General features: G+C 49.5%; 1 protein-coding gene across 4 annotated transcripts in view; it reads right to left on the minus strand.

The window, feature by feature from the left end:
• RSRC2 (arginine and serine rich coiled-coil 2) overlaps positions 1-25,096 on the minus strand; it is a 373,088-nt gene that overhangs the window by 44,839 nt on the left and 303,153 nt on the right. For 3 of the 4 annotated variants that reach the window (XM_069619623.1, XM_069619624.1, XM_069619626.1), the window contains one exon: positions 16,356-16,454. In XM_069619623.1, coding sequence (XP_069475724.1) covers positions 16,356-16,454 — 99 coding nt within the window. The remainder of the gene's footprint in view (positions 1-16,355; positions 16,455-25,096) is intronic. The other variant, XM_069619625.1, reaches the window with a different exon arrangement.

The following is a 25,096-nucleotide window of genomic DNA, read 5'->3' on the forward strand; positions in this document are numbered from 1 at the left end:
CATTCCTTTGAATTTGGGATCACAATAGATTGAAGGGAAATACCCTAGTCCTCATCAGTGGGAGGTATAATTTTTGGTCTAGAGTCAGATAATATTCCCTTCTGTGGTGTCTTCTCCATAGGAGGGCTCTTGTCCCATTGAGGGGTTTTAGAGGACTTCTTATGATGTTTTCCCCCACCCTGGGGCCCAGAGGAGTTTCACAGACTTCTTGGTGCCTGCCGCCTTAACAGATGTAGAGCGTCGATATTCGGCTTTGTCGGCAGACGAGCGACCTTCGGAAGGACTTTTTCGAGCGACACCCTTGCCGTCTTTTGACGGTTGAACCCTGTCGTGTGGCCATATTGATCGAGATTGCCCAGAGTACCGGGACTCGGTGGACCTTTCTCGGGTTGTCGAACATTGTCGAGCATTCGACTCCTTTGTCGAATCTCGACTGGGGCTTATGTGCTTTTGTAGCGCTGTTGCGGCCAGGTGTAGTCCCCACAACATGGCCGACGGCCTGTCCTACGGGGTCGGGGGTCTGCGCTTGAGTAGCTGAAGCTACTCCGTTGCTCGTGCCGTCCGAAAGTACGGCGTCGCTGCCATCGCTAAAGGTTCCCTCTACCTCCGTGGCCTTGAGGTGCCTGGCACAGTGGGCCCAGCGTTTCGCGAAGCTGTCCTTTAACGTCTTGGGCTTGAAGAGCCTGCACGCTCGACAAGACGTTTCAACGTGGTCTCTTGGGAGACACAAATTACAAACTAAGTGTTTGTCCACCCGCAGGAATTTTAGGTTACACTTAGGGCAACATTTAAAAGGGGTATTTTCCATAATTATGGGTTATGGAAATGGCAGCTGGGCGAACAAAGTGTAGGAAGGGCAGAATATGCATTCTAGAATGCCCCCCCCCCCCTCTCCTTAGTGTCTGGGTTGAGGCCCGGGGCGGCCTTCCAAGGCTGAACGGTCTGTCGCGGTGGTCTCAGACGGGCAGTTTTTTCACTGGCGTGGTGTTTCGGCAGTCGAAGGATGGAACAAGTTACTTACCTTTAACTGTTCTCCAGCAAGGGTCTGGCATGGATTCACATGCTCATGAATAAAGAATACATAGCAGTACACACATGCACAACCACGGGAGGTGGCAAAAGCTCAACATTAAGCATTACATCAAACTCAACATTAAGCAATTCTTACCTCCTCACCAGGCTCACCTTAGGCGAACAGGTTGCGCAGCACTGCTTGGCCGACCCTGGACTCCTCCCTGGAATCCCGATCGACGCAGTAGAATTTCGTGAAGGTATGCGTCGACCTCCACGTAGCAGCCCTGCAGATGTCCAGCAAGGGCACACCAGATAGGAACGCCGTGGTAGCTGCGATCGCTCTGGTGGAATGGGCTCTCGGACGGCCAGGCAGCGGTCGTTTTGCCAACCGATGAAAGTACATGATATAGTCGGAGAGCCATCTGGAAATGGAGGCCTTTGAGAGAGCCTTCCCCTGATTGACAGGTCCAAAGTTCACAAAAAGTTGTGACTTCTTCGTGCGGTCCACGTAGAACTTCAGCGCTCTAGCCACATCCAGCGAGTGCAAAGTCCTTTCGGCCGGCGACAAAGGCGACTGGAAGAAAACAGGCAACACCAAGGGTTCGTTGAGGTGGAAGTCCAACGGCACCTTGGGCATGAAGGAGGGGTGCGTCCTGAGCACCACCCTCGTGTTGTGAAAAGTCAAGTACGGTGGCTTGCAGGAAAGGGCCTGGATCTCTCCCACTCGTCGTGCAGAGGTGATGGCCACAAGGAACGCTGTTTTCCACGACAAGAACTTCAACGGAGCCGAGTGTAGAGGCTCGAACGGAGGTCCCATGAGCTTGGTCAGCACCACGTTGAGCTCCCACGCCGGGGCCGGAGCCTTCACCGGCGGGAACGATCTGAACAGTCCCTTCATGAATTCTTTCACCAGACGATGAGACCACAAAGACGTCTGCACCGTGGTTCTGGTGTATCGGGAGATCGCAGCAAGATGAATCTTGATGGACGCGTGAGCCAGTCCAGCCTTGGCCAGCGTCAGAAGGTACGGCAGTACTTGGGGGGGCCGTAATCCGTAGAGGGTTAATCTTCTGAGTGTGGCACCAGACAGAGAACCTCTTCCATTTGTGTGCATAGCATTTAAGAGTGGAGGACGTCCTGGCCTTTGCAAGAACCTCTCTGGCAAATGGTGCATTCCTAAGCATGTAAGATCGGCAGTACTGTTCCACAGTCATTGATGACTGTATTGTGGATGTTTTTTTTCTTCAGGAATGTTATGAAATGTTAAATTTCTTATTGATCAAAGAGTAAACCCAATCCTCTTGAGTTCATTTTCGAATGGCCAGGGTAGGCACCACGAAGAAGATATCTGACAGCCAGAGAGGCTGGTTGGCAATGCCTACGCTCAAAAAGGAGGCATTGGAAAGAATTACTAATTCACAAGAAATTAACATATTCTCTTAAAACTGTTGAACAGTTCAGAGGCCACAAAGGAAAACGTCAGTTTGTGTGAGTCTTTAGGAGAAACTATCCAGGACAGAGCTATTGGCAAACCGTGCTCCCATGTTCAGGAGTTCCAGTTTATAGAAAAGGATGCACCAAGGTTCGATGCAGAATGTAGAATCTCGAAAAGAAAACTGAACCATGATTTAATGAGGGGTGTGTACACTGCTGGTCAGATTTATAGTTTCAAAATGGCATAAAAAATTGCGTTAAAATAAAAAAAGAATTTGAGAAAAAAAGGGAGCTTTCTTGAAGGACACCAAAATCAAGACAGGCATTATGCCATCCCCTTAGACAAGTATTTCTTGGAACACCAGCCGCTCAAGGTTATAGGCCAATTCCCTTACTGGACATTGGGGCTTATTACGAGTTTGGTGGCATCTCAACGGTACCGTTACTGCTACTTTGTCCAGCGGTATCACTGCCAGATTCCAAGTGGTGGTTTGGCGGTGTTAGTCGCCAATTATGGAGTCCGTAGCACTCCAGGGTGGATTTCGTCGGTATTTGATTGATAGAAACATAATGTGGCGGAATTTACATTTTATTGGAGTCGGTGACAAATCTGTGGATGTTGTCCCTTCTCCCCTATGGGGGAGAGCATTCCCATGTGGCCAGGGCGGTACGTCCTCGGTACAATAGTTCCCCTGAGGGTGGTGCACAGGGAGAGAATCACATGGGAGAGGAAACCCCTCATGGGACTAGGAACAACCCTACCATGAGAACACAATATACTCGCCAATCACCAGACCCTAGGACCCCCCCATTCCTATAACCCAAAGAACAACCCCTTCCCTAGATAAGTACTGGGACTATGAAGAGCACAACTGACCCAAGGGAGATCAAGGTTAGAAATACTGAGACGAGGAAGAATGGGGAAGAGTTGAAAGATATGTTATTGACAACCACTGAGACAAATAAGATGCATGGAGGAATGTAGAGTGTTCTGCATAACCAACATGAGCATTCTAGACAATTTGGAATAAGTACTGGGATGAAGAGGAGGGGTGGAGGCATGAAGAGTTCTCCTAAGAACCACAATGAGCAGTCTAGTTGTTGCTGGCTGCTCATTGGTCAATGCATAGTAGAAAAGGATGAGGGACTCAGGAAGAAGTTGTCTAGTCCTCCATGAAGGAGCTGCAGGAGCCAGCACGGTGCAGGAAAGTGCAAGGAAGCACACCAGGATGCCAAGAGAGGAGCTGGAAGGACAAGGGCCAGTCCACAGTGGAAGGACCGAAAGGCGAGCTGGCAGAGAGAAGCTCCCGGTGTTCCTGCAGACAGGGAAGCGTGTGAAAGGAAGACCACGCTGTCCTGGGAAAGATTGACACTGCAGTCTTCCTGGGCAGACCAGAATCCACTACAAAGGGGAGCACTCAGGCTGGCTGGTGGGAAACCTAAGACGGTGCAGTCAGCATCTTAATAGTCACAGTACCTGGCAGGCATGTGAACCATGTCTGTCCCCCAACAAGAGAAACTTACGGGTCTGGGACCCACCAAACGAAAGCAACATGAGTCCTCTTCCTTGTGGCGGTACTTGGGAGGAAAGGGCTCCAAGTACTCTCACACAAAGAAGGTGTCTGGGACCCACTACACGAGAACCACACAAGTCATCTTCCTCGTGGTGGTACATGGGAGAAGAGAGCTCCAAGTACCCTCACGCAAAGAAGGGGGGTTTGGGACCCACTACACGAGAACCACACAAGTCATCTTTCTCGTGGTGGTACTTGGGAGAAGAGGGCTCCCAGTTCCCAAACATAAAGAGGGGTACAATCCAATGAGAAGAAGGGAAACCACAGAGTAATTTACTAAGGACCACACTTCGCAGGGAAGTGAACCAAGTTGGCCCAAGCAGAAAGAGAGAAAGGCAGAGAGCTAGGACCTACAAGAGAAGGAACCAGGGCAAAGGAGTCATTGCCCCTGTCCAATAGATAGAGAGTTGCCAAGAGAAGGAACCAGGGCAAGGGAGTTGTTGCCCAGGTTGCTACGAAGTTTGTTCAACAGAGAAATGGCTAAGAACTTTATGGAACTTTGTTTTACATTTAAGAACTTTGGGTTTGGAACCGGAGTTATTTGGAACTCTTTGATTGGATCTACAACCTATTCTTCTGAATTAAGAAGACATTTTGTTTTTTATAGTTTAGTAAATAGTGTCAGGGATGGAAATAGGTTTCGGACCTGTGACAGACATACTGGCAGTTTCCGGTATCAGGTATTAATATCGCCACATATATGGTCCCCGTAAATAATATTGCCAGGAAAATGTCATGGCGATATTATTTGGGTGACCATATATGTGGCGATAGGGGCAAAAAAAAAAAATTACTAAAAGAAATAAATAAAAGAAAATGTGGGGGTTGCGGGGGTGTCCCCCCGCATGTTCCATGCAATAATGTTGCCACAAAAAACAACCATTTTTCGGCAATATTTTTGCATGGCGATATTTCTGTGATGACATTATTACATGGAACCCAGTTTCCTTAGTTTTGGTTGAGGAAGGGAAACCCCTCTTAGCTTTAGGGCAAGGCAGGAGTTTCCCCAGTTCCCCACCCTTTTCCTTTCAAGAAAAGTATAGGTCATTCAACATGAGCCCACTGTGTCTGAGTCCTACTTCTAAATTCTTACAGGTCACTAATGGTTTTTTAGGTCTTATCCAACGTGAGACGCAGACCTCTCAACATCTGTCCAATATACAAGATTGTGGAATTATACATTGTTTTCCAACACAAATAAAGGTGACAAGCAGGGATGTCAGTTGGTCCCTATGTATTCCTTTTGGATGTTAATTCTAGTACTTCTCTATGGAAAGTTAATCCACCCTCCACCTGAAGGGTCCATTTTATAGCATGCACCCTTATGCAGAAGACATAACTAATTTGGCCTTGCCCACAGCAGGTCTCCAACAGGGCCTGCTAAACACAAGTTACTATTTTGGGAATTAGTTTGAAATTAAATATAATAAAAATAAAAATGATGGTGTTCAGGCAAAGGGTGAAACCTTGTAGATAGTTTTTAAATGAATGTAGAGATGAGGGGGCAGTCTCATTTTTATCTGATCCTACTCTTCTGAAAGAACAGTGCTTGCGTCAGTAGTTTTAATAAGATAGCTGAAAAGGCATCATTAATGATTAAATGGCTTTTTACGTTGTTGTTTCAGGTTTGCGGCATTCTGATTGGAGAAGTTGGAGGTATATAAAACAAAGGTCTGCTCCATGATTTTAAGGCCCCCTGCAGATACACCTGCTAGCCCCTTTTGAGCCGAAATTGGGGGTGTTCAATTTGAGTGTCAGGCCAGTTAAGAATGTTCCTTATTTTTTAAAAGCACATCTGGGATTTTCTGCTAATCATAAAGTGAATTTCAGTGCAAGTGCGATTGTAGCCACCCCTGGTGAAGAGATACTTGTGGTTATGGGCAGTTGTAAGGCACTGTCCATTTGAATCGGGATGCAATATAACTACATTTGGTGCATTAAGCCACCTCAAAATAGCTCCAAAAGCAAGAGCGTGTCCGATGGAAAAAGTCAGATGTCCAAAATATACACAGGCTGCCCACTTTAGCCTTATATACAGACTTATGTACACATATAAGATGGCAAGGAGAAATCTGTCAAATAAGATCCCCAGAATGCAGGAGGCTGATGGTAATGGTACGTTTAAATGTACCCACTCCTCAATAAATTAAGAAAGTGTGCAGGAGGAAGCACAAAGTGTGCTTGCAAAATAGGAGTCAAAGATTTGGTTCATTTTCTGTTCATTTGCTGTTGTTTCTCTGTTTTGCATAAGCGTGGAATGCATGGGAGCTATGTTATATATAATTAATTGTAATTTTCAGACTTGTATATATAGCAGGTTTGATTATGTTAAAGTTGCTTTTTTATTTTGGGCTTGTTCTGTGTGAATTGTATGAAAAATATGAAACATGTTTTTAAATGTTGCTGACTTAATGGAGAAATATAAATATGAATTAGTACTTCAGGTCATTACATGGTAGTCTTTAAAGATCACTTCATTGGGCCTTTGGAGGTTACCTCCTGAGAATTATTTGGGAATGTTATGGCAAATGGTGTGTATTAAAGCTCCAGAAGGCTGTTGCCTTGGTGAAAAAATGGTTAGGAATAAAAATAATAACTTTCTCAATTATTGGGAGCCTATTTACTCTGCCCAAAAGGGATTTTACACAAGATTTAGGGCCTGATTACATGGTAGGCGGTAAGGGTTTACCGGTACCAGTATTTTACCGGTACCGGTAAACCCTTACCGCCTTACTACGAGGTCCCTTTGCGGGTTGGTACATTAACGCCTGCTTTTAGCAGGTGTTAAAAAACGAACCCGCAAAGGGACCGGGGTGCTAATTACGGTACCGCAATTTGCGGTACCGTAATTAGCACCTTCCCCATTCCCATTATGCCCTATGGGGCAAAAATGGGAATGGGGAAGGGCAATGGAGGAAGGAGGAATTACCGCCTTCCCAACCTTGGAATAGGGCGGTAATTCCCCTTTCCTCCAAGGCGGAACCGGTAAATTACCGACATGAACCATGGCGCTAACCTTTGAGTATTTGATGACCACTTCATAGAGGGGTGTGGTGGTGTTAACTGAGTATTTGAATCAACTAATTGACTTGTTAGTTTAAACCTATTAACAATCAATTAATTGGATTGGAATACAGGGCAAATTAATTATGAAAAATGTGGCATGAATTTACCGTATCTGCCCATTAACCATGTGCTAGATGGGCAGGTTATCAAACGAAGACCATTTTTCCGCTAGGACACTATGTAATAATAAATACAGGAGACACCAAAATGAATATTGTCGATAAAAATACATGGTGGGATCAAACACAAACATCACTTGTACAGAAAGTGTGCATGCACATTATTTAATAAAGGAAAGTTGGGTATGCATACCACCTCCTTGTCCATTATGATCATACTAGTTGTACCAAAGCAAAGAATATGCCAATTTTCTCCATGACACAAACATGGTTCAAATATTGTACTCATTAATACATTTGTCAGCTGGGCAAAGTAACTGGAGATGTCAGGGTTTTAGCAATGACACTACCATAACAAGTAAGGACATTTACTGAAGAATTATGTGCATGGTGGCACCAAACAAATCTTGCATGTATAAAAATAATCCAGCTGGAAACACAGCGGCTCATTGGCCAACATTCTTGCACAGTCCAGGACTCTGTCCTGACTACAGTGCTACTGAGGTCTCATCCATTCAGCACCTCCTTCTAGGCCTTCACACCATGGCCCAGGGCAACTGGCGAGCAACAATTTAGGGTGCCGTGAGCAACATGTTGCTCCCGAGCTACACGTTGGGGATCCCTGACCTAGGGCATATAACCTCTTGAATTTTCTATCTGGAGGCGCCTCCCCCGTAGCAAGGGGTACTCCTGCCTGTTTCTGGGTAGTAGTTAATACCAGGGAATCGGGGGTGGCGTGCCCTTTAATGTATTGAGGGTACAAAGGAGCTGGCCGAAATAACTTTTCAACTCTTGGGTTCACTGCCCGAGTTTGAGCTGGTGACACCAGGGAGGGAGCCAATCTACTCTTAATAGAATTAAGGAGGGGAATGGCCTGGCTAGAGGGAGGCTTCTCCTTAAGAATTTCTTCTACAAAGTCCTGCTCAGGCACTGCCTCTTGAGTAGAGATTTGAAAATGCTCAGCTGCCTTCTTTAACATGGTATTGAAGGCCATTTGGTTGTCTACAGGCGAGGCCTGGCGAGCCAGATGGACGGAGGGGAATCCAGGCACAATACATCAGTGTCCCGAGCTTGATGGGGGAGCTTCCATGGGTCCGTCCCCACTTGCTGGGTTTCTTCCCAACTGTCTGTGGCATCCGCCTGGTCCTCATTGCAATTCTGTAGGAAGGAAGGTTCTTCATCTTCACTGTAAATGTCCTGATAAGTATCCATCTGGATGATGTCTTCATGATGGACAGGGACAGAAGGCTGATCTTCTTGGAAACGTGAAGCAGATTGAAGATTAGGCTTTCCACAAGATATTTTCAGGGGAGGATGCTCAGAAAAATTGATAATTCTTTTAAGACGGTGCATACACCCTTCAAATTTCTCCCTTGTCCATTTAGAGGACCCAGAAGGGCCTACCGGTGGAAGAGCGTCGTCTTCCGCCCTTTGGCACCAAGAATTGTCTCTCATGGTGTTGGAAAGAGGCTCTTGACGGTCCTCATAGGTATCTTGAGAATCGGGGCACCATGGCATATCGAACGATTTGTCTGCGGCCTGCCCATGTTTTTTTGGCGGAACAGGAATAAGCCCAACCGCCGACGTACTTCTCACAATGCTGTGTTCGATTACCGCTGAATCGGCGTGAGTTAGCGGGTCCAGAGGTCTATCGGTAGACTTAGTGCCTTCTGTGGCGTTACAGGGCCTAGCGGTTGGTTTTTTGCCTTGAGGCCTAGTCGTGATTTTTGGGCCTACCGCAGCCTTCGGGACCATCGTAGCGTCAGATTTCCACGCTTCGATGTGTAAACCTGATTTAGGGGTAGCGCCCTTGTTTGTTTTGGAATGCCCAGTCGCAAGACGCTGCTGCGGATGCGGGGAAGGCTTTGGATCTGAATGATCCAAGGAATCCGCCGAAATTTTTGACGGCCCTGCTTGCGCTTTCACCTTTTGACGTACCCGTCGAAATAGGTGTAGGGGTTGTGTGTTTAATGTAATGCAATTGTACGCCCCTGTCGCCGGGTGTTGTCCCTGAAGTGAGTTGGGCCTTAAAGGGTCGGTGTCGGGCGTGGCGGTCCTAGAAGTGTCCGCCTCGAGGTCAATCACATCCGCAACGGATGTTTGGTCATCGGAGGTGCCCCCGTCACTTTCAGCAGGTGTGGCGGTGGGGGGGCGGGACGTTCCACCCACGACATACCGTACAAGGCCCACCGCTTTACACAGCGCTCTTTAAGGGTCTTAGGCCAAAGGAGTTTACAGGCCGCACACCGCTTCTCGTCATGATCTAAGGGGAGACAGGAGTTGCACGTCCCGAGTTTGTCCTTCCACGGATATCTGACCCTACACTTAGGGCAGAACCTAAAAGGAGTCCTTACCATAGCAAAAGGGGAAGATGACCAGACCTAGAGGGTAAAGAGGGGGAAAGAGGAAAGCCATGCCAGAAATAAGGCCACCTCGACCCCACTCTCCCTACTGTAAAGGCCGGCCAGAAGGCCCGGCCACGTGGATGCTTCAGCCGCCGGATTGTAGGTGCCGAAATCCACCGCCATAGACAGGTCTTGGTGTCGAAAAGACTTAAGGGGGTGTCAGGGGGAAATAACCGACAAGTCGGCTTAGGATAAACAAATGTCTCTTATGCAAGAGCTCTGCTATAGGGCGACCAGTTATCTGGGCGGAAAAAAAAACAATCTAAGGGACCTTGGCGCGTGAGGGATTTTGGGTACACTACACGTCACGATAGGGATAGTGTTATAGACACGCCTATGCCGACGCCCCCTTTCAGTCCCAAAAAGACAAGATGCAATACTTCACGGTTACCACTGGATGTTGGACCATATGCACAGCATGTGACTAAGCAGATTAAAGTTACTTTCTTACCTGGTAACGTTCTTTCGATGGGATGGTCCAACGACGTATTCCAGATCTATGACAGGTAATGTCCACAGCTGTGCTGCTTCGGAAAATCTTTGGCGTCTGCGTCGTCGATGCGCCGTCCCCAAGGACCTCCTCCGAAGGCCGACATCACCCGATGTGATAAGTAGGACGCACAACGCCCATAGCCTCATTTCTAATTTTTTCCCAGAACGTGTGCCACCAGTTTTCTGCCAGACACACACACAAGGCCTTGCGGAACGCAAGCTGCAATCGCAAAAGAAATACTGCAGCGCGGAAGGCAGGGAGGGAGCGATATGCAATACGTCGTCGGAACATCCCATCGAAAGAACGTTACCAGGTAAGAAAGTAACTTGTTCTTCGAGGGGATTGGGTCCTCCGACGTATTCCATATCTATGACAGACTCCCAAAGCAGTACCAAGCAAAGAGGTGGGAAAGAATTTAGAATACAAATTTAGCATGCCCAATCAAATTGCGGAATAGAGAACTGCCTTGCCAAAGGCCAGATCTTGCCCTCTGATGGAATCAAGGGAGTAGTGACGTACAAAAGTATGTACTGAAGCCCAGGTGGCTGCATCACAGATGTGACGAATAGGAACTCCCCTCTGCAGAGCAGTAGACGCAGCCGCTCCCCTGGTAGAATGGGCCCGCAAGCCAGCCGGAGGATCCTTCCCCGCCAAGCGGTAACACTCGGAGATAGCTTAAATAATCCAACAAGACAAAGTCTGTTTCGTCACAGCTTGTCCCAAACGCTTTCCAGCGTAACCAATGAAAAGTTGATCGTCCACTCTGACCCGGGACATGCGCAAAATATAAAAGCTCAACGCTCTCCTAGGCTCAAGCCTATGGAGCCTCTCCTCTTCCTTACCAGGATGTGGAGGAGGATAGAACGCCGGAAGAACAACCTTCTGGCTCAAATTAAAATTCCGAAACCACCTTCGGAAGAAAAGGATGAACTCTAAGGACAACCCTGTCCTTATGAAACACAGTGAAGGGTCGCTTAAATGAAAGTGCCTGTAACTCACTCACTCTGCGAGCGGAAGTAACCGCAACCAAAAACACAGTCTTCAGAGTTAACAGCCTCAAAGGGCAAGAATGTAAAGACTCAAACGGAGCACCCATAAGTAACTTAAGAACAAGGTTCAAATCCCAACCTGGCACCAGAAAGGGTGACGGAGGGAACACATTAGTGAGCCCTTTCAAAAACTGCAAAATTAAATGAATTTTAAAATAGGAACACTCTTCAGACGATCGCTTAAATATGGACAGTGCCGCCAGGTAACCTTTAATGGTCCCCACTTGCAAGCCCCTGTGGGACAAAGAAAGCAAAAAAGACAGAACCATGGGAATGTCACATTCAAAAGGATCCACATTCCTAACTCTGCACCAGTCACAGAACTTTCTCCAACGGCAACGGTACAGAAACTTAGTTGCCGGCCGCCTGGCCGAAAGGAACACCTCCATCACGTCTTCAGGGAGGTCCCAATCCTTATACCTCAACCTTTCAGAAGCCAAGCGTGAAGATTGAGGGATCTGACCTCTGGATGGAGAACCTGACCCCTCCCCCCTCCCGTGAGAGCAGATTGTCTCAGTAGGGAAGACGACGTGGAGGGCAGATGGACAAGTCGAGAAGGTCCGGGTACCGCGTCCTCCGGGCCCACGCCGGAGAAATGAGGATCATCCGGGAACCGAACCTCCGTAACCTCCGCAGCACTTGCGGGATAACGGGGACTGGAGGAAACACGTTCAGCAGTGGGAATGACCACTCCACCACGAACGCGTTTCCTAAGGCTCCTTTTGGAGGAAATTCCCGCAAGCAAAACCTTTCGCACTTCCGGTTGACACTAGAGGCGAAGAGATCCACTTGAGGGGTACCCCAAAGGGCGAAGATCTCCATGAGAATCTCCTGAGCCAGCTCCCACTTGTGAGAGATCGTGCTCTGCCTGCTCAGAGCGTCCGCCGTCTCGTTGTCTCCGGCCAGATGAACCGCCGAGATCGAAACTTCCTGCTGGATGGCCCAGAACTCGAGCTGCATCGCCTCCCTGCACAGCGGAAGTGACCCCTGCCCCCCCCCTCCCCTTTTTGTTGAGGTAGTGCATGGCCACAGTGTTGTCCGTTAGAATTAGGACACTCCTTCCGCGCACAGTCGGCAGAAAAGCCTTCAGGGCTAGTCTGACGGCCCTCAGCTCCAACAGATTGATGTGGAGTCTGGACTCCGACGGAGACCAACAACCGCTGACTGTCAACTCGTTGGCATGGGCTCCAACTCCCCTTAGGGATGCGTCCGTCACGATCGTCACATCCGAACAGGGCAGCCAAAATGGGGCCCCCTTCATCAGATTGCCCTCGACGGCCCACCACAGAAGGTCCCGGGCTACCGAGGACGGCACCTGAACAGGGTCCGACAGCCTGCCGGAGGACTGAGACCACTGGAGCTTGAGTGCCCACTGCAAAGATCTCATCCGCAGAAGAGCCTCTGGCACCAGAAGAATGTAGGATGCCATGAGGCCAAGCAGTCTCAAGAACTCGGATGCTGGGAGATTCTGGGCAAGTTGAAGCTTGTTCACAATCTGCTGAATGTGAAGAGCCCTCACCTGAGGAGGAAAACAGCCCCAGGGACGTGTCGAGCACTGCTCCGATGTACTGGAGCCGCTGTGTTGGTGTCAAATGGGACTTCTTTAAATTGAGGGAGAAGCCCAGCCTGTGAAGGGAGTGTCAGGTGATGGACAGATGATCCAGGACTTGCTCGGGAGAGCTCCCCCTGATCAACCAATCGTCCAGGTAGGGGTAGATGTGAATCCCCCTTTCCTGAGATGCGCTGCCACCACCACCACCATGAGCTTGGTGAAAACCCTTGGGGCTGAGGTCAATCCGAACAGCAGGACCCGAAACTGAAAGTGCGAGTCGCCAACCGCGAACCTCAGGTACTTCTTGTGCTTGGGATGGATCGGCACATTGAAGTAAGCAGCCTTGAGGTTGAGTGACACCAACCAGTCCTGAAGTTGAAGGGCCTGGAGGACTTGAGAAAGTCATCATCTTGAACTTGTCCTTCCTGAGGAGTTTGTTCAAACCGCGCAAGTCCATGATGGGTCTCAATCCCCCCCGTCTTTCTTCGATATCAAAAAATAAGGGGAATACCATCCCTTGTTCCCCTCCGCTACAGGCACCAGTTCTATGGCGCCTTTCTCCAGCATGGCTTGAATTTCCTGTGCAAGGAGCGGATCCGGACTCTTCAAAGAGAGGCTCCCTGGTGGATTGTCGTGAGGCCTCTGCCGAAAAGGAAGACAGTAGCCATGGGTTATGATCTCCAGAACCCACACATCCGAAGTAATGGCTTGCCACTCTACAAGATGCGGCGCCAGCCTTCCCCCAACCGGCGAACCATGGGACCTGGCCTCATGACTGAGTGGTAGCGGCTGCGGTGTTGCCTGAGGGTAAAGAGGCAACTGCCCGAGTGGCCTTGGCACCTCGAGTACCTTTATTTCCACCTCTGGCACTCTTACGATGGCCTCTTTGACTGCTAGCTCCCCTCGCTTTACTGAAGGACGAGTAATAGCGAAAGGAACCTCCCCTCGATTGCTGTCCCCTAGGACGAAAAGGCGGAGGTTGGGGAACTGCAGCGCCAAACGACTTCACTGCAGCTTTGGAGGTCTGCAACCTCTCAAGGCTCTCGTCAGCCTTGCTGCCAAAAAGATGTTCACCGTCAAAGGGCATGTGGAGGAGCCGGGACTGCACATCAGGAGAGAACCCAAACTTCCGCAAGCACGCAAACCTGCGCATTACAGTTCTCGCCGCCATGGACCGGCTGACCCAATCCGCCAAGTCCAAACCCGACTGAACGGCCTCACACATGGCATCCTTGCCATCCTGAACCATAGCAAGGAAACCATCCCGTTCGTCCCCTTCGGGAATATGTTCAGCCGCCAATGCAACACAGTTCCACAGAGTGTGTGAAACGAGACAAGGCACAAATGGAGTTGGCCGCCTGAAGCGCCATACCCCCCGAAGAAAACACTTTCTTCGCCCAGCCGTCAAAACGTTAGTCGTTCCTATCCGGAGGGATGGTCGGATACGACACCTGCTTTGCCGGGGCCGTAGACACCTGCACCACCAAATTCTCCGGAGTGGGGTGCCTAGACAAGTAGCAGGGGTCGCTACTGGCTGGACTGTATTTTCGCGACAAAGACTTGCCCACTGCCGGGAGACTCTCCGGAGCAGTCCAAGCCGCCGCCACCCTTCTCTGCAGAGCCATATGAAAATGCAAAACCGGGTCAGTGGGTGGACCGAGATAAAGGATGTCCGTGAGATCATCCTGAACGAACTCCCCTGGGGGAGCTGACCAACCCAAGTACTCGGTAACCTGAGACATAAGGCGCCGATATGAATAATCTACATGAGTACCAGGCTCCGGCCTACAAAACTCCACCTCCGGAGAGGTGTCCAGTCCACTGGCATCATGCAGTGACTGCCGGTCATCAAACTGGCTATGGCCCGAGATAAGGTCATCTGGAACCGTAACCGGAACCAAGCCGCCATCAGAGCCTTCATCACCCTCAGAAATGTACTCCAGGGAGAGGAAGACCTCTGGGGACCAAAGCACTGCCTGACCTTAACTAGAGCCTTTCTAGGGGCAAACCCTGTGCCACGGGGCCCCTCCGACACCACCGCCTCGAAAGGCGTTGAGGGCGCCGAACGAGTCGGCGACGACAGAAAAGGCGTCGACGTCAGCTGCAGCGCCGACAGCATCGGCGGCGGCGACACAGGCCTCGAAGCCGGAGCTCCGAGCGTGTCTCGACAACCTAGGCGACGACGGCCCCCTCGGAGGCGGAGCCTCGAGAGAAATCGTCGACAACCTCGGCACCACAGGCGTCGGCATCTTCTTCGAAGACGGCACAGGATCACGCAGTCTTGAGCGCGTTGAGGACCGGGACCAGGAACGGGCATGGCGACAACGGCTACCCTTGTCCGAGCGGGACCTCTCCCGCAAGCCGTGCCGACCACCCGAGCCCGATGGCGTACGAGCGGTGTCTCTCGACCGGTGCCGACCGACCCCACTCGAAGGCGCGGACGGACCGGTGCCCTGCGATTGAAGAATCGCTAGCATCTGCTTCCCGAAGGAAGCCCATTCCTCTGGTGTCACTTGCATGGAGGGATAAGCGACCCGCCGACGGGCGGAGTCCTCGGAAGAGGACGGGGAAGGCGACCTAGGCCGGCGCTTCCGGGAATGCGGAAGGAGTGGCGGAATGCGGCAGAGGAGTGGCGAGACCGACTCCTGGAAGGAGACCCACTGGACTTCCGACGATGACGCGGAGAGTCGCCTCTCGAGTCATCCGTCGAAAGCCCTGCAGACCTCGACTTCCGGGGCTTAGACACCCAGCCTACCGACAGCTTCTTGCGTTCCTGCAAGGCCTTTGACGTGAGCGACTGGCAGTCGACACAGTTGTCCGTATCGTGGGCCTCCCCGAGGCACCAGAGGCAGGCGTTGTGCGAGTCCGTGACCGACATCTTGGACCCACAGTCCCCGCATTTCTTGAAGCCCGGACGCAGGGTTGAAGATGAAGACATTGCCACGAACAGGTCTTCACAACAAACCGAACAGGTTCAACGAACCGAGAATTGAAAACAGCAATCTCCGAGTCGAGGCGTACCGAGATTCACGAAGTGAACACGTTCGCGGAAAAAACGGAACTGAGGCTATGGGCGTCATGCGTCCTACTTATCACATCGGGTGACATCGGCCGTCGGAGGAGGTCCTCGGGGACGGCGCATCGACATCGACGCAGGAGCCAAAGATTTTCCGAAGCAGCACAGCTGTGGACATTACCTGTCATAGATATGGAATACGTCGGAGGACCCAATCCCCTCAAAAAAGTGTTACCCGCTTTAAAAGGTCAGTCCATGGGTATTGTACTTTCCATCCCAAACACTAAAAGCATACAGAAACTCAAAAATGAAACAAAGGAGCAGTTCAATCTAAGACTTTAAAATGGCAGAGCAGCACACAGATTAGCGTTGACACCAGTCTTGTTACAGCCAACACTATAGTTAAAGTATACACACAATTTCTGCCCCAACTGTAGATTACTTAAAGCACTCTGGATATAAAAATCATAGAAACATTTTAATTTCCTTGTGGGCGACAATATTCAAGAACGGACAACTGTTGGCCACAGTTAAGGGGATTAAAACAATCTCTAATGAAAAGTATGAAACACAATCAAGTAACATTTGTCTACAGAAAGAAACGCAATTAGGCAACCATGAAATAGGATTTACCTTAATGCCCATGAGCTTTCTAAATTTAACATTTTGGTCCTTGTTTCCAAAATTCAGTTTTTCCCATAATTCGGCTGATTGATTTTTATTGTCCTGCTGCTATAAAGGAAAGAAAAAGTTAGCACAATTTTATATTTCAACATGAAAGAAATCAGACCTAAATCTTAAAATCTGAAGTCTTCACAAGAAAGATCAAATACTGTCAATGGGTAATGCCAGAGGGTAAATACATTCCATCACTATACCAATAGTTCAAAGATACAGCCAACATGGTTCACAATAAATGCTTACTTCTTGCACCATTTTTAGAGCACATTTTGAGACTGCACAGAGGACGCTCAACAAAAGTAAGAAAAAAAGCTGACAACTTTACTAGGTCCCATCACAAGGTTCCGGGAGTCCATGCTCAACGAATCTGACAAAGGTCTTCGGGAGTAGAGCCTGCGGTCTTTCCATCTCATTAAGGGCAAAAGGGCCGAAATGAGGCGGATAGACTTAACTAAGATTGCAACCAGATGACAAGACAATTGAAAGCTTGTGAATTTATGATAGAAATCTATTCTGGTTAAGGTAGATCGATTATCCTTCCATTGGACATTCCATAAACTGACATGCTTTGGAAACATTAGAGCAGTGCTTTGTAGTAAATTATATTGTGGCAAATAAATTATAAGTTATTCACCGTAGTGCCTAATGTACTCCTAATCCATAGACCCCTTTCTCCCATACTGCATGGGCGTCCCTCGCTAGGGACGAGAGATGGAACAGTTTTCGACGAGAAATATTTAGAGGCGCACAGGGGTGCGGCCCAGGGATCATGTACTCCCGACTCCATCCACCGGCGCCACTCCTCAGTCCCCATTAACACGTCGACAATTGCCTAATGACGCCAGTTTTAATAGGGGGAGAATGGTGGGATGTATGGAGGAAAGGGGACTAAGAGTAATTTAGTCACTACGGTGAGTAACTTCTAAGTACTCCTACGTCCCGTCCCCTTTCCTCCATACTGCATGGGCGATTTCAACTGAATGTAGCCCCATGGTGAAGAGGTGATTCTCCTTAAGAAAACAAGTTCTAGTACTGCCTTTCCGAAAGCTGCATCTGACCTAGAGCCAGCATCCAAACAGTAGTGCTTACAGAAGGCGGAAGGAGTGGGCCATGTGGCCACCTTGCAGATGACCTGCCACGGGACATGTCTCTGGAATGCGATCCCTGTGGCCTTGGCTCCGATAGCATGGGCATGCATTTTCGCTAGAAGTGGCTTGTGCTGCCCCTCATAGGCCTCTTTGATGGTCAAAACCACAAAACCACCCACCCTGCTAAAGAGGCCTTGGAAGCCCGATAACCCAACCATGTCCCCCCTCCCCCCATCAAAGGTGACAAAGAGCCTCCGACTTGCGGAAGCTCCTGGTCCTGTCATCTAGATAGTGCAAGACCCTTTGAGCATCATTATTAGGGCCTGCAAAGAAAGTAGGCAACACCTCATTTAAGTGGAACGCAGAGACTACTTTAGGCAAGAACGGGATGCTTTCTCAGGACCACTTTATCTCTGGGAAAAGTAGTGTAAGGCTCTGAAGCCACCAGTGCCTGGATTTCGCTAACCCTATATGCAGACGCAAGACCCACCAAGAGAGCTGTTTTGATGGGGACTATTCTCACGTCCGCAGACGCGATCGGTTGAAAAGGTTTGTGCACAAGGGCACCCAACACTAAGTTGGGTCCCACACCAGGTGTGGTTAGATAGGCGGGTAGAGCCTGGTGAAGTTAGCCAGATGTCGCTTAACCATCGCGTTGGAGGAAGAAAAAACCTCCGAGTTCCGGTAGGCTCTTATGGCCGCCAGATAGGTACGGCATGCGTCTATTTGCACTCCTGTGTGTGCAAGGTGTGCAGAAAAAGATAGCACATTGTCCAACATGCAAGTAAACGGGTCAACCTCCTTGGATTCCGCCCAGTGGCAAAACCTAGTCCATTTGCTTTTGTGCTGGCTCCTAGTAGCATTGCTCCTAGCGCACTGTATGATGTCTAGGTTAGCCCAGACAGCAGCAGATGCTTTAGTGTGACCTGCTCAGGAACAATGCTGCGAGGGCTAACTTCTGCAGAGTGGGGTGGATGACCCTGCCTCCCTGTTGTGATAGAAGATGGGCCAGGCCCAATGGAAGGTGAATGGGAGGCTTGTACGAGAGGCTGAGCAGCTCCGAGAACCATGGTCTCACAGGCCAACAAGGAGCTATCAGAATGATGCTGAGGTGACGCGATTCTCTTATCTTACAGATCACCCTGTGAACCAGGGGAGTGGGAGGAAATATGTTTGCGTTCATGCTGTTGCACTGTAACTGCAATGCGTCGCCCTGGGAGCTGGGGCCCTGTCCCTGCCAAGACGCAAACTGAGGGCACTTCTTGTTGTACCAGGTGGCAAAAAGATCCACTTGAGGATGCCCTGCCCCACATCTGCTGAAAATCCCCTGAAGGACCCGATCGTTCAATTGCAATTTGTAATTGGCCGCTACCTGTCTGCTGATCCTGTCCGCTTCCAAGTTTGACTCCCCAGGGAGGTGGATTGCGCTCAACTAAATGTTAATCTCCAGGGCCCGCGCCCCAATGCTGATCGCTAGGCTGCACAGAAGAGGGGACCTGGTGCCACTCTGCTTTTTGATGTAATGAATGCTGGTGGAATTGTCAGTTTGAATGAGTATCATCTTGCCACTGATAAGAGGCAGAAAAGCTTTGCGAGGAAGCAAGATCGCTTTCAGCTTTAGCCAATTGATATGGGCCTCCTGCTCCTCAAACAACCAGACTCCATGTACGCTGTGATTGTCCAAGGCAGCCCCCTAGCCTTCTCAAGGAGGAATCCGTGGTGATGGTCACTTGCAGTGCTGCTTGCTGAAAGGGCCTGCCTGTCCGCAAGTTGCAGTCTGTTAGCCAAGATTTAGTGCAGTACCCTTTGGGTGAGCTACAACAACCTTGACCTCCGGACAATAGGAACCCAACCTTTGGTGTAAGTCTGTACTACACAGGTTGGTAGTGTGGCTGAGCCGCCAGGCTTACCTCAAGAGGGGTCAATGTGAGCAGTAGGGTGGTTACACAGAGATTCACAGTGACAACTATCCAAAGAAACCTACACAGAAGGTTTGATTAAACAATTATTAACAGTCAGTTTGAATAAGCCTTCAGAAGGGGCAATTTAATAGTAACACAAATACACTTCACAATACACACTATTAGTTCTCTAAATCAGCAAGTATCCATTTGGGATGGCACACAGATCCTTCCTACACCCTCAGGTGACTTAGGACACTGGACATTAATATTTCACTGGCGCATTTAGATCAATACGGAGATGTGTGTCAAAGTAAAGAGGTTTTAGAATAAGACAAGAGATCACAAATATTCTTAAGCAGGTAAGTACTTTTGAACCCTCCCCCCAAATGCAAAGTAAGTTAACCCTTTCCTGGAAGGAAAGTACCAACCCAGTCGGAGGAGAGAAGAGTCATTCAGGGAGCCAGTGTCATGATGCCTACCCCCGGGCTTCAGGACCAAGCCCATCAGCTCCGGGAGCAGGCATCCAGATACTTATTAAAACCCCAACAGCCCCGGCTGGGGGCGGTTTGTGTTCAGTCCTGGCGCCTTAGGCACCAGGCTCCTCATAGAAATCAGTCCTGGCACCATAGGCGCCAGGCTCAGACTTTACTTACCTGATGCAGACCATGCTGCAAGTGAGCCCAAGCCAACTTGAGGCCTTGATGGGACTATTTTATTACAGGGACTATTTTTTTACTCTGGCATGGTCCTCGGGAACTTCTTACCTGGAACTACTTTGGAGGCTATTTAAACCACACCCGAACAGCAGCACACGCTTTGCGATATTCTGCATCCAGCAGCATAACGCTCACCGTGCCTGCAGTCAGCATCCAGTCTTCTGCCACGCCCGCCTCGAATCTGGAGCTTCTAAAACAAAGAGGAAAGAAAAGGACAAGGTTAGAAAAACTATTTTTGAATTCCTTACCTGATTCCGGATCCATCTCGCCCCCGGACCTGGAAAGAACATCATTTCAGTACGCGTCGCATCTCCAGCTGCAGCGCCGCGCCATACTCGCCAGTCCTCGCAGCATCTTTCGATTCGGCACTGCCTCCATCATTTCTTCGAAGAACTCTGGCACCTGGGGGACAAAAGAAAACAACAAGGTGAGCCGAGAAAACCAACAAATATAACTCATAACCATAGACTTACCCGATTTACCACCAGAGACATTATTCCAGAACTCTCCACATCTTCATGTGCCGCTCCTGCAAAGAGAAAAAAACGTTAAACACGTGCAACATTTACCGGACAGCGTCGGGTAATACAGACTCTTACCTGAGCGCCACCAGCTACCAGCGAGAGCATCTTCTCACGAACTCAGCTGCAAGACAAGGAAGGAAAGGGGGGGGGAACAAGAATGTACATCGGACATACTTGATACTTACTGGTCCTTGCCAGGAACCTCAGAGTCAATACTCTGCTGAACTCTCCATGCCTTCAAACCAGTGAAGTAACTGGCATCAACGCGCCCCTGCAATCCATGCAAGATGGAGAGCTCATCTTTCAAGATTATAAGGTGAGATTGCTGGGAGGGCACTTTGGAGGTGATTAGTGGGGAGGACTGTGGGGGGTGCCATCACTTGAATGACACGTGTGGCTAAATCCATCTCTCCACTTGCAGGAGAATACTTCTATGGGTCAAGCAGACAAGATTAGGAGGGCCAGCCAAGTCAGTCATCTCTGCACTATGCATCACGTTGGTGGAGACCGCAGCCGCCCGGGTCCGACGACGCCCCTGTGGGAGCCAGGTGAGTGTAACAGCCAGGCCAGCCAATGTCAATTGGGCAAATGTCAAGGTGAGCTGAAGCACTTATTGCAAGTAAGTTAAAGTCTTGCAATGTTTTAGAAGACTTTGCAGAAAAAGTAGAATCAATGTAGGGCCACAAGCTGGGAGGGGTAGAAGATGCAAGCAACTATACAAGAGCAACCAAGACAAGTCAACTGAGAACAAGTAAGGCTACAAGAGGTAAATTCTCTTCGACTGTACAGTACCTTTGCTTAGAAGAAATGGTTCCAGCTGGCTTCTGTTCGTGTGTGGCTCTGCAGATCCTTTTGTTCCTGTGCCTCAGTCGTGAGGACAAGAGGGAGGACTTCTGGGGACTCCTGCAACACAACGGTACCATTGGCGACAGCACAGGGCAAACTTCAATTCAGTGGCACTTCAGCCTTTCAGCTACTCGCGTCTGAGAGCAAATAACACTGCGTTTCTCGGACACCACTTCAGACTTGGCTTGCTTCGGGTGTCCAGCGCTCTGTTGAGGTGGCTCAGGCTTGGTCATTCCTGCTTCACGGAATTCTGGAGTCTTCCTGGCGCTCTGGTCCGACTTAAAAGCGTTCCACTCGATTTGGTGTTCCTTTCCCTGGCAGTTCAGTTCCAGCAGCGGAAGTACAGCCAACTTCGAGAGGATGTCCAAACGAGTTCACTTTGGAGTTGATTGATCCCACAAATTCGGGGCAAGGTGTCATCCTTGCAGGGCTTCTCTAGTCAAGGCGAATTCGGAGCTTCAGCACAGCAGCAAGGCTTCACCGTGCAAACCAACGGACCAGGAGTGGCAGCAGGCGTCTCTTCAAAGTTCTCCTTTGGATTCCTTCGTCCAGTGGTCAACTCTGCCTTCCAAGCCACAATGCCTCACCTTTTATGAAGGTTTCTCCCATTCACTCCAGCCTAGCTGTCAATCACACAGCAGGGTGGCTGTCCTTGCCGGACAGCCAGCTGGCCAATCACCTTTGGGTGCCTTCCTGTAACCAAGGCGATTAAGCACAGGGAGTTTCGGGTACCTCCCTCACTTACTTCCCCTGCCAGACATACTGGAGCCAGAGGCAGGCTACACTCTTGAATCCCGCCAAAGAAAACGAACTAAGGGACCAAAACTGGCTTGGCGCAGAGAGTAAATCTTAAGGACCTTTCCAACAAGAAATGGCACCAATGGGTGTCTTACTGCATCTAAGACTTCCTTTTGTCACTGCACTGAAGGTGTTTTGTGTCACAATGTAAAGATGATACCCATGGAGACTCCAAAGCCAAAAGAAACAGAGTCCAAATCACAGAAAAATATATGAGTGGGAAAAATGTCTCACTCTCCAGGTTAGAAATTTAAAGTCCTAAAGTCCAGCAACATGAGCTGGGGTCTCCAAGGAAGAAGGGAATTAGGGAGAATTCTCAGAAATGTGCTAACAGGCAGGTCTGACACCATGTCCTGCTTGACTTTCGGTTTCGGACTTTCGCAGCTTCTCTGGGGTAGCTGACTTCCTCTTGGATTAAGAGCTGGAGTAGTGGCTGGAGATCGAGGCAGACGACGAACGCGCCCCGACCGTAGCGGGACCCGCTTGTGCGGTGACCCCGGCAGAAGCGGACTAGCGGTGCTTGGCCTGGTCTTTGGTCCACACAGATTGAGTGCCCCCAAAGGACTTCAAAGCCCGCTCTGCTTGGCTGGATCCTGATGAGGCATGCCCCTGTGAAACACCTGGGGTAGAGACCCTGGCCTTGAGCCACACCGCCAGCCGGACGTGTCTATCCTTCATCGTGCGCTTGGAGAAGCCACGGCAGATCTCCCAATCTTCTTTATGTGTCAGGTGTAGACCATACAGGCAGTGGGAATGCTGGTCGTCCGTGAAAACATTCCGCAAACCGCAGCTGGTGCACAGCTTAAAGAGGTAAACTCAGTCCTTCTCCGACATGATCCAGCGCCAAATAGGCCCGATGGGATTCTGGAAACTTCCAAGGACACTCCATTTCTGCCCTTAAAGGGAGATGAAGGTTGCCAAAAAAACAGGTCCTCGTTAGTCGGATGGCTAGCGATAGAGCACACTGGCTCGATTGACCGAAAACTGTTTTCCTACCAAAAAAAGCACAAAAAGAAAAAAACACAGAAGCTCAAAGAGCAAACCGCAATGACTCCCAACACTTGAACGTTCGGTAAAAATCTGAAGATGGCTGCCAGAGAAGGGGGCTTAGGGAGAGGGCAGTCATTGGCTGCGGATAGTACGACTCAGAGCTCAGTGATTGGTTTATAGGCGAAAGACAGTTTATTAACAAAATTGAAACTTTTCGTTTACCAAGGATTCCCGGCCTGACGGGGAATATTCATGAGCATGTGAATCTATGCCAGACGCCATACTGGAGACCTATACTGTAGGCAGTACAGATACTCCAACTCTTAGTATATGGCTGCACCACCTGATATTAGGGTAGCAATGACGAAGCACCCAGGGAGAGAGAGTGCTGTAGATAAAAACGTATTGGTGAAAACTCAAACTATTTCTATTACAGGAAAAGTTAGTTTGAATGCAACTCTGGGATAAGTGAGAAAGCGAAGACTGTTTTACAAAGGCACCAAGAAGTTCAGGGTAAGCAAAACTCATCGTTACATATTTAGAATGGCAGCAGCTATTCAAGGTAAGGAACAAGTTAAATTCAAACCACACAAGATGCCAGTATGAACTCGGAAGAGACACAGCTGGGAGGGTCTGCATGTGAATCCATGCCAGACCCCATGCTGGGAAACAGTTACAGGTAAGTAACTTGTTCCTGGTATGGATTCACATGCTCATGAATAAGACTGTACATCAGTAACCACATATACAACCATTGGAGGTGGCCCTCTGGAAACAACTCAAACAAGTTGAGTAGCACCGCTTGACAGACTTTGGACTTCTCCCTGGAATCCGTTGACACAGAAGAACCTTGTGAAAGTGTCCGTAGACCTCCACGTAGCACCCCTGCAAATATCCAGCAGGGGAACCCCATAGAAACAATGTAGTTTCAGCAATGGCTCTGGTGGAGTGGGTTCTAGGCTGGCCCGGGAGTGGTCTGTTGGCCAGACAATGACAGTGCATGATGCAGCAGGAGATCAACTGGATATGGATGCCTCCGACAGGGTATTCCCCTGATTCACAGTTCCAAAGATCAAAAAAGTTAGGAAATCTTCAGAAAAACTTGTGTGGGCCACAAAGCACTTTAAGGCACGAGCAACGTCCAGCGTATGCAGTGACCGCTCAGCAGCTGAAGCAGGATTTGGGCCGAAGACTGGAAACAACAAGGGTTTGTTAAGGTGGCATTCAGACGGAACCTTAGGCATAAAGAAAGGAGTACGAAGCACCACCCTCGTAACATGAAATGACAGGTAAGGGTGTCTGGCCGAGGTGATCCCTACCACAAACACGGTCTTCGTAGACAAACTTCAGGGGAGCCTGATGTAACCGCTCAAAAGGTGGCACCATGTGCCTGCTGAGAACGAAATTGAGATACAACGCCGGGGCCTTCACTGGAGGGAAGGATCTGAAAATACCCTTTGTGAATTCTTTGACAAGTCTGTGGGACCATAAGGATGGCCTGCCCGGCGAGTGGGTGCATCGAGAGATGGCTACCAGATGCACGATGGAGGCGTGGGCCAACCCAGTCTTGGCAAGCGACAGCTGGTACAGCAGGAGCTGTGGGGCCATGATGTGCAGAAGCATAAAGTTAAAAAGGTATTTTTAATGGTCCACAAGTGGATCTGTAACAAGAGGGCGGGGTTAGGTTAGTCAGGTGAAGAGGGAGTAGGAGAATGAGAGAAGTGGTGTGCCGTTGGCGGATTCAGTTCGGTTTCCACCCTGCGCTGAACTTTGGTGTAAGTTACGGATCAGAGCGAGACCTTGTTGCTTGGTGCTGTTGATACAGTA

Source organism: Ambystoma mexicanum, chromosome 10, assembly GCF_040938575.1.
Source record: "Ambystoma mexicanum isolate Mex_15411 chromosome 10, UKY_AmexF1_1, whole genome shotgun sequence".
Taxonomy (NCBI): Eukaryota; Metazoa; Chordata; class Amphibia; order Caudata; family Ambystomatidae; genus Ambystoma; species Ambystoma mexicanum.